General features: G+C 35.2%; 1 protein-coding gene across 2 annotated transcripts in view; it reads left to right on the forward strand.

Moving 5' to 3' along the window:
- The window catches only part of LOC122094424 (probable starch synthase 4, chloroplastic/amyloplastic), a 56,214-nt gene extending 47,644 nt beyond the window's left edge, over positions 1 to 8,570 (forward strand). For both annotated transcript variants that reach the window (XM_042665225.1, XM_042665226.1), the window contains exons 14-16: positions 7,386 to 7,447; positions 7,556 to 7,631; positions 7,986 to 8,570. In XM_042665225.1, the coding sequence (XP_042521159.1) occupies positions 7,386 to 7,447; positions 7,556 to 7,631; positions 7,986 to 8,165 (318 nt within the window). In that variant the 3' untranslated portion in view covers positions 8,166 to 8,570. The remainder of the gene's footprint in view (positions 1 to 7,385; positions 7,448 to 7,555; positions 7,632 to 7,985) is intronic.
- The last annotated feature ends 1,455 nt before the right edge of the window (positions 8,571 to 10,025 follow it).

Genomic DNA, 10,025 nt, shown 5'->3' on the forward strand with positions numbered 1-10,025 from the left:
AAAAGTCCTAAACTTTCGGAACCTTGTCTGCCCACAACTGTCAGTTATGTGGGACTAAGGTCACTAACAACAAGCTAGCAACCTAACCCAACACTAGGATCACTAGGACTGATAAATAGTGGGATAGACAGTTGTTAACAGTAAAAGAGGCCTAACAGCAGGCTAACAATAGAAGTCTGACTCTGTCGACACTTGGTTAGCCCATATATCAGATACACGGTAGTTTTCTACAATGATTTCTTCCATGGAGCTGTGGTTTCCAAACTGAAATCTCGCAGCCATTTTCTAAGTAGAGCCTTGTTCATTTTAGCCAAGGATCACAACTCCAGTATATCCATCTTCTTAGGCCTATTATACAATTTCCAACAACGACAACAACAACAAAGGCTTATCACAACTTAATGGGGTCGGGTACATGGATCCAAGCAAAGACAAGGAAATGGAAAAGTTAAAGTGAAAGGAAATAGATCACAAAAATAGTAACGAAGTAGAACACAGCTAAATGGAGTCTACTACCCGGATCTTGGCCCTCCAATCCGTTTTATTCGATGCCATAGTTGGAATAAGACCTACTCTGTGCATGTCTTTGTTCACCACTTCTCCTGTGGTCATTTTTGGCTTGCTGCTAGTTTTTTTACATCCTTATAGTTGGATAAGATCACTCCTCCTTACTTGTGCATCCCATGGCCTCCGTTGAACACGATCATACCATCTCAAATGACTTTCTCAAAGTTAATCATGGATTGGGGCCGCTCCCAAGTTTGCTTTAATCTTTGATTCCTTACCTTAAGGACCATAGTTTTTAAGGCGGTAAGGTGACAGAGGTGTTTGAGGGTCTTTCGGAGCACCTTAGCGATAAGGCGGGCATAAAGCATCACCTTATTGACTAAAGCGTTCCTGTGTAATTTTTTTATAAAATCAATATATTTGGCTCAAATCCTAGTTGAATCCTATTACACATTTGCACATTAGACAAAATAGAATAATGTTGAAGAAAGACAATAGATGATTGATTTGCTTTAGGCTTTTGAAAACACTGACTAAACTAGAGCTGAGAACTAGCAAACAGAATTAAAAATTGAAATCAAAATAGGGCATATTAAGAACAAAATGCAGCAACTGTCCAACTGATGACCTACTTAATGGCAATCTAACAGAATAAACTAGGCAGTAATAACTAATAAACTAATATATAGCTGCATATAAGAGGCTATAAGCATATTGAAATATTGAATTAATTAATTAAAAATAGAACCACAGGAATAACTGAAGAAAATGAAGAAGAAAGAAGAAAAAAAGAAAAAAGGTATGCAGATTGCAGAAGTTGCAGAACAGAGGAAGAATGAAGAACAGAATGAGAAAGAGAAATAAGGGAGAAGAAAGAAGATCTGAAGAAGGGGGGGAAAAAAAAAAGAGATAGCAGAGCTCATCCACTCAGTGAAGAACAGAAGAAAATGAAGAAGAAAAAAAAAGTATCGTATCAGAAGTTGCAGAAGTGCAGAACAGAAGAGGAAGAAGAAAGAAGCGAGAAGAAAAGAAAAAAAACACTCACAGTCACCGTAGTTGCAGAACAGAAGAAGAAGAAGAAGAAAGAAAGAAAAAAAAACTAACCGTAGTTGTAGAACAGCAGAACAGAAGAAGAAGAAGAGAAAAACGAGAAGGAAAAAAAAAGAAAAAGAAAACACTCACCGACTCACCGTGGTTGCAGAACAGAAGAAGAAGAAGAATAAAACGAGAAGAAAGAAGCGAGAAGCGAGAAGAAAAAAAGAACTCACCGTAGCTCTAGAATAGAAGAAGAAGAAAGAAGCAAGAAGAAGAAAAAAAAAAAAACTTACTGTAGCTCTGGAACAGAAGAAGAAGAAAGAAGCGAGAAAAAAAAAACCACTCACCATAGCTCTACATGAAAAAGAAATAATAGTGAAAAAAAAAAAAAACACAAAAACATACCTGTAGAGAGGGTACTACTGTTCTCCAGAGTAAGCTCACCGTTGCTGGAGCAAAATGGTCGCTTGGACCAGTGGTTCTTCCTTGTTCCTTGATTCCTTCTCAAAGCCCTTTCTCAAAACCCTTGACAAAATCCGAACCCTGTTTGTGAATCGTGTTTTTGTTTTGTTTGTTTTGGTTATTTTTGGTGGAGTAAAACTGATCCCATACATTTCAAGTGTTAACAAAACCATACACCTACCAATATAAAATCTATATTTGTAATTTTCATTAAACAATTTTAAAATGTATTTTTTAGAAAAAAAAAACCCATAAGGTGACCGCTTTTGTTGTAAGTAGTCGTAAGGCGACACTTAAGACGCCTTATAGCGCCTTATGCTATAAGACGACAGCCATAGCCACTTCACGTAAGGCAGAGCACTGCCTTACCATCTCTTGACCGCATCAGCACCAAGGTGCTGGTAAGGCGACGCCTTAGCAGAGTCGCCTTACCAGCACCTTAAAAACTATGTTAAGGACATCTTAACATTCTCATCTCCGCTACACACAACTTATCAATATGCCACTTCTTAAATGCCCAACATTGTGCCCCATACATCATAGTCGGGCGTATATAGAATTTTCCTTATAGGTACACGTCGGTCACACAAAACTCTAGATGCACTTCTCTACTTTGTCCATCCTGCTTTAATTCTATGTCACACATCATCCTTTATTTCGCCTTCCTTATTTATGATAGATCCCAAATATCTAAAAACTCACTTTGCGGTATCTCTCTGCCCTTAATAGTGACTAAGTCGTTATCCATCGTAATGTGGCTATTCTTCCTTTTTCCTTTATTTGAGAAATAGTTAAGTTGTATTGAAATATTGATACATTTTTTTTTTCTCTCCTTCGAATAAATCACTTCCCAGAGAAGAACTCTGACGTTAATCCTCCCCCATCCCCAACCCCCCCAAAAAAAAAAAAATATATATATATATATATATATGATGAACTTCTCTTTCCAAATATTTTGTTGAAATAAACATCATTATTCTTTAAATCAATGGCATTGGAGTTGGAATTAAATTAGTGTCATAATATATATATATATATATATATAATGTTTTCAAGTTTACTTCAAATGGGAATAATCCCAACCATAGTTTTCAATGTTCAGTAATGCTTCGCCAATACTGGAGTTGGCTTAAATAGCTTAATAGTAGAGCATAGCCTTGTCAAGGCTTTGGTTGAGGGTTCAAGTCCCTCCTTCTGCTGCTGGCTTTGTTGTTTAGTGGTAACGAGTGGCGATATCAAGCCTGCGAGCAATGTCACCTAGGCAGCTAGGCGGCCTATTTGGGGTTTGGGTGACTATCGGCTTATTGCATTGCGCCTTACTGCAAGGCACAATACTTATTTGTGTCAAACATCATTTATTCATTTACTTAGGATATTCGTTATAAATAAGCAAATACCCCCTATTTGAATCCAATAAAAATAGTTTAAAAATCAAATTCTACAATCATAAATTGGATTTTTGGATGTAGAGGTGATTTTTAACTTTTAAATGTTGGGATTTTTCTCAATTCTGAAAATTTAATAAATCTTATCATAATAAAACATTGCTAAAATTCAAAAGTTTGGTCAAATAATCTTTTATTCTAATGTCAATTAAATTATTTTCATTCAGGCGATTTTAATAGCATTCGTGCACTTTAAAATGAGTTTGACCGGAACAGAACTTTGACATTAGAACTCAGATTTAAGTAGTCTTAGACTTGTTGTAAAGTTGGTTTGTGCTATACTTAATACAAACAGTCTCATTTAAAATCATTTGACTAGTCAAAGTTATTACAGAACAAAAACATTTCTCTAAATGTTGATTTTCGATGACTTAATGTGACTTGGTGTTGATTTTTGATGACTTGATAGGGCTTAATGTTGATTTTTGATGACTTGATGTAACTTAATGTTGATTTTTAATGATACAAGGTATTTGTAGCATACTAAATAATGTTAGAAAAGAGGAAAAATAAAAAAATAACACTTGGGTGACTTAGGTGTGTAGATCGGCTATTTGTCACTTAAGTATTTAAATAGCCGTCCACTGCCTTGGTTCGCCTTGGCACCGTGACAACTATGATTCCAACATTGATTGAGATATATCCCCCTGAAGTCTGTTTTACCTATCCTTTCAATTGTTGGATTCCATACCATTGGGTCCTAAATGTGCCCTAGTAAGAATTCCATAGAATTAAAAGTAAGCTGGCTTGTCAAACATCCACCATTCTGGTCCCTTAGTAAATCACTTCCTCATCAACCTTTACCTCCCCAAATTCTTACTCTTTTCATTAGATAAACTCTTAGTTCTTACATAGCTTTGAAAATCTTGATACCACCACCTAAGTTTCATGACTTTTTGTCATTTTGGGGAGAAATAGCTTTGTTTATGGGATCTTAGGAGCATTATTGTTCACCTTAGGTCTCCGTAGTAATGTCATATTTCCTCCCTAGCATTGACCGTAATAGTTTTGCAACCACCAAAATGAATGAGGGTAAAGGAGCTTGCTATTGAGTAGCCCTTCTGCATTGGAATACTTTCCTGGAGCTCCATTAAAGTTAATATTTGTGGTTGCTTTTAGCATTGCCAAGAAGAAACCATGCTCCGCTTGGTCTTGGTTTTGTGGTAAATTTTTCCAATTGTGTTTATTTTATTATTTAATTTTTGATTGGCCACAATAGAGAGAGGAATTTTAGTGTAAGATCGAATTACAGGTGATCCAATCACAGGTAGGATCTTTAGTACATTCAATAAAATTCCAGATTAGGTAGGAATTCTGACAACTCTAGGGGAAGGATAAAACAGTAATTTAACCACAAAATTTAGGGTTCATAATATAAAATTAAGTTACTGATTTCAGATATGGTGTAATCCAATATCACTAGCTTAATCAGAACATGCAAACAATATCGTTTATGGAAGATGGAAGGCCTAAACAGTGTTCTCCAGAATTGTCTCTGATTTGAATCAAATCATATTTTAATGAAATAGAAGGTTTGGTTAACGATCGGATGACCGAATTGCGTAATCGAAAAAAAAAAAATTTGACATCCAACCTTCTAGAAACTAGGATTCTAGTTTGAATAAAATTAAGAATAATACTTACTTGACAGCGGCAGGAACAAGAGAATGAAAGATGATAACAAAAGCAAACTACTACTTAAAACAAGGAATAGAAAAAGAAGAATGTGACCTTTGGCTTCCGAATAAAGTGGGGTAGGGGAATAGCTATCTTAGCCTGAGTCTCTCACCCTTAACTATCCCAATTGATGAACGGAACCTATCTCAGGAAAATCTTTGCAAATAGAAAGAGAACATTTCATTCAATCAAATTCATGTACAATGCTATAGCCCCTTGCAAACTTATATAAAAGACTTAAAACATACTCAAACACTAAAAAAGAAAGGGTTAATCCTTAGCTAATTGGGAAACCTAAACTAATTAGGAAACTGAAATAACAAAGAAAATAGACTCAAAACAGGACTCTAACTAAACTAATGAATTAAATCCCATTATCCTATTTTCTACCCATATTTGAGGCCCATTAAAGTGGCCTATTACAAAGAAAACCTATTGGATCAAAGGCCTAACATCCACATAACCCAACTCAATGCTTATTTCCGAAAAAATAAACCCTTGAAGTGACTTATCTGCATCAAAATTAATTAGTAAATGTCAGAGAAAAGGAAACAAAGTACAAGCAAAGACCAACATAAAGCCAACACTAGAAAAACGTGGCTAAAGCCTATCCCGCACCCCACAACTGCAGGATATCTCCCAACAAAAACCTCCATAAAATTGAAACCACATAATTGATTTCCTTACAAGATCTCAGTTGAAACCTGTGAACCAAATCTGGTTTGTCTTATTATTTTGTTGGAAATGACTGAAGAATAGTTTTACTATTTGGTTCGACCGAATTTCTACAGATTCTGATAATTTTGGCAGAATTTGTTGAAAGAAGGGATTTGACCAAAGCCTCAAACAAAAACTAATCGCTTCTCTTTTCTGGAGAAAAAGTGAGATATCCTTCTTCACCAAATTCAACTAATCTACATTGGTTAGTTGACTTTCAAAACTATATTTTATGTTAATTATAACAATTTTATAATATAATTGGCAAACCAGTGTCTGTTGAACTAGATTACAAAATGTAAAGTACTGTCGGTCACTATCACGAAAATGGTCTCACCTCCAATGAATTGTCAGAATGGCACCTGAAACGTTTGGGCCTTGCAACTGAGGTAAAATTTATTAATGGCCTTTGAGAAAAAAATTTCATGAACATTTTAAAGAAGATCATAGAGGAATCTCAAGCTTTGTAGGTGAGAATGATATGCTATAACATCCCCCCCCCCCCACAAAAAAAAAAAACCACCAAAAAAATGGAAAGGTGGAAAGGATAAGGTATTGATGAATGGAAGGCTGAGTGAGAAAGGGAGAAACTTACCTCTGGCCCTTTCCAGAGAATGCTTACTTTGGCCTATAGCAGCAAGAATTCTGATAAAGATCTGTGACACATCTGCCCTTCTCAACCATGAGAGCTAAATGCCAAATTGGAGGGTGAAAAACAGATCTCTACAGCATTTTCAGGTTACAAAAATTCTGCAGAATTCTGTTATATCTATATCAGATGAAATACTAATTGGGAATCACAGCCACACGTACTCTTGACTTCAAAACTCTTGCTATAGCTGGAAGTAATAACAGCACACTTTAAACTCAAATCATAACCAGAACATATCACGGGGGAGTAATGCCTGATATAACTCCAGAGAGATCGTAGCATCAATCCAGATCTAATACCAGAACATGAATCCCTTGATTGTAGTTTTCAGCTCACAGAAACACCAAAAGTGGCACCATCTGCGCTGCACAGAACTTAATTTTCTGTTTAGAACCTTCATCAGAAGAAAAGGATTTGGATCACCTCCTTGATATCAGCACACAGGAATATCTCCTTGATTAATGGATAATGATTACTGATCAACCTGGCTTTGATTCCATTTTACTGAAGCAGAGACAATACCTAACAGTGACTAGAAACACAGATCCAAGAGGAGGATCTGCAGGAGAAAAAACAGAAGAAAAGAAGAAAGTCGGGGGGAAAATGAAAACAGATCGATAGGTTTGGAATACCCTAGTCGATCACAGGTACTAAGTATTTATAGGATTTGAAAATTCAATAGGTACAAGTTACCCCCCAACTAATGACTAATTACACATTAGTCAGTGACCATTAACTATAATTATAGAATACCCCGTGATACAGTGTACTTTACTTCTTAACATGGTCCATCACCTTTTTGTGCATGCATGCATTTCAAGACACAAATTGCTTTTTGCTGCAAAAAAAATTTTTTTTTTCTCATTTGCTCCATAATTAATTCTTTACAGATGATAGCAATGAGATATGGGTCTGTACCCATTGTACGAAAAACAGGGGGTTTAAATGACAGGTGTGTTATTCGCTGCTTGACTCTGATCTCATGTTTTAGGTAAGTTAGAATGTTCTGTTATGGAGATATCTTACTATTGACTTTCCCATAAAATAAATCTTTCTGTAGTGTTTTCGACCTTGATGACGATGCGGTTCCACCACAGATCCGCAATGGTTTTACATTTTTGACACCTGATGAGCAGGTAGTTACTATGACCTATATTATTTTCTTTTCCAGTACCCAAGTTTCTCATCTGTTTATTATGGAATGACATGATTTGATTTTAGTTTTGCAAGGTATCATCACCTAAAAAGGAGTTTCCACCTGGATGTTAGTAAAACATAGAAATGAGTTCCTTCAGATATTAAACTGACAATCAAATTGCTATTTTTATCAACATTCAGGTGGTGACTTGAGATGAGTTTATTTTGGATACTTCCAAATGCTATTCAAAACCAAAATCAAATACTTCATTTCACTTCATTCCCTAATCAAGGCCAAAAGAATTTTCTGTCAACCCACAATTCTGATATGTACTTGTTTTGAACTCTTAAAGGGAGTAAATGGTGCTTTGGAGCGTGCATTTGTCTACTATATGAAAAACGATAAGAGTTGGCAGCAGCTTGTTCAGAAGAACATGAAAACAGATTTCAGTTGGGATACTTCAGCCTCACAGTATGAAGAGCATTATGTAAAGTCTGTCACAAGGGCGAGGGCAAGGACCGTACACACCTGAGCTAAGTTTGGGCATGGGTTCTTTTGCCTATTCTACTGTAAATAGCCAGTCTAAGCCAGTGCAATCTTCCCAATTTTCACTCACCTCTCTAACTGATGTGAAGTTGATTTAGGTGTGAAGCTGCCTGAGGCTTTTCTTGCCTTCAAAACTGTGATTCATAATTCAGATGTTTTGTTAGGGAATATACCTAATTCTGGAGAGAGAAAGATCTGAGTTTGTGATTTTAATTGTATAGGTACACTTGGGTTGATTTTCCTCATGCCTTCCCAGTTGTACATGCATTTCAGTCAATCATGTAATTCTTTTGTTCATTGATAAACAAATCTATTGTATAATCTGTTGTACAAGTGTTACATGTTCTTTTATGTACAATGCAAAAGAGAGAGAGACACTTTGTCTTCATTATATTTGGTTAATTTCCAAGGATTGAATAATTGCACGAATTCTTACAAAGAGCAGGTTCTTTGGTTTTACTTTGTTACTGATTCTAGATGAGAAAGATCACCACAACTTTGCTCTTGAATGCTTACCATGTTGATGGTCAGTTTTCCCTTACATTACTTATTAGTTAATGTTGATTTTTTTCATTTTTATTAGTTAATGGATTTGTTTGGGATTATACCCTATCTTAACAGTAGAGAAATAAAATACGAGTTTCTGAACAACTTGGTAATTTCATTTTATGCACCCAACGTTTAAGAAAACCATGTTTAAGGTATTTGACTTTTAAAAAATATGAGATACCCATGGTTTAAAGTATCTCTGATGCCGATACAATACCCTCCGATATGTATCTTAAATTTAGCTGACAGATACGATACACATCGATATGATACATTGAATTTTTAAAACCATTTCGTATTGATATATATATATATCTTACAATACATATCGATATGCATCGATACACTGATACGATACGATACGCACTGATACTATGAAAAATATAAAATCGAGGTGAAATGTATGTTTCGGTATTTATTGGCATGTATCGATCCGTACGTATCGATCTACACGTATTGGTGAATATCGGTATGTATCGGTGAGTATCGATACGTATCGGTGAGTGTCGGTACATAGTGTACTACAGTCATATAATGGCCAAGATGAGTAATTTTTTAGAAAAACATGATTTTTTGAGGGGTTTTTGTTCTAGAGTTGCTCAGCCATATTTCTCTCAAACTAAAGTGAAAATCAATGTTGGGACCAAGGATTTTATATTTATGGAACAACTATAAACCTTGAATTCTTAGTGCGATATTCTCAATTTATTATTTATGCATAATACATGTTATCAATGGTTTTTTTTTTAACAAAATTTTTATGCAAAAGTGTTTTCTATCCATTTATGTAGGTATCTTTAGCGTATCTTAGCGTATCTTCGATACGATACGATACCCTTCGATATGTATTTTAATTTTGGTTGACCGATACGGTGACCGATACTGATACTTTAATCCTTGGATACCCAATTACAAATAGTGTTAAAGGAGATGTGTTAAAATATGAAGCTGAAATGGCCAAAATACCAAAAGTTCATAAAGCATTTTACATTATGGCAAGCATCACTGTGTAATTTGATTTAAGATCATACCATCAAAGGGGATCTGATTTATAAGAACAAAAAGGATGTCCAAAACTGCAATAACTATAGAAGCATAAAACTTATGATCCATATTATGAAACAATGAGAAAATGTTATTGAAGCCCACCTAAGAGAGGAAACCAAGGTATTGGAGAATCAATTCGGTTTTATGCTAGGGAGATCCACAATAGAAGCTATTTACCTCCTAAGGAGGCTAATGGAAGTTTTTTGAGCTTTCACAAAAAATAAATAAATAAATAAATAAACAACTAAAA

Source organism: Macadamia integrifolia, chromosome 11 (assembly GCF_013358625.1).
Source record: "Macadamia integrifolia cultivar HAES 741 chromosome 11, SCU_Mint_v3, whole genome shotgun sequence".
Lineage (NCBI taxonomy): Eukaryota > Viridiplantae > Streptophyta > Magnoliopsida > Proteales > Proteaceae > Macadamia > Macadamia integrifolia.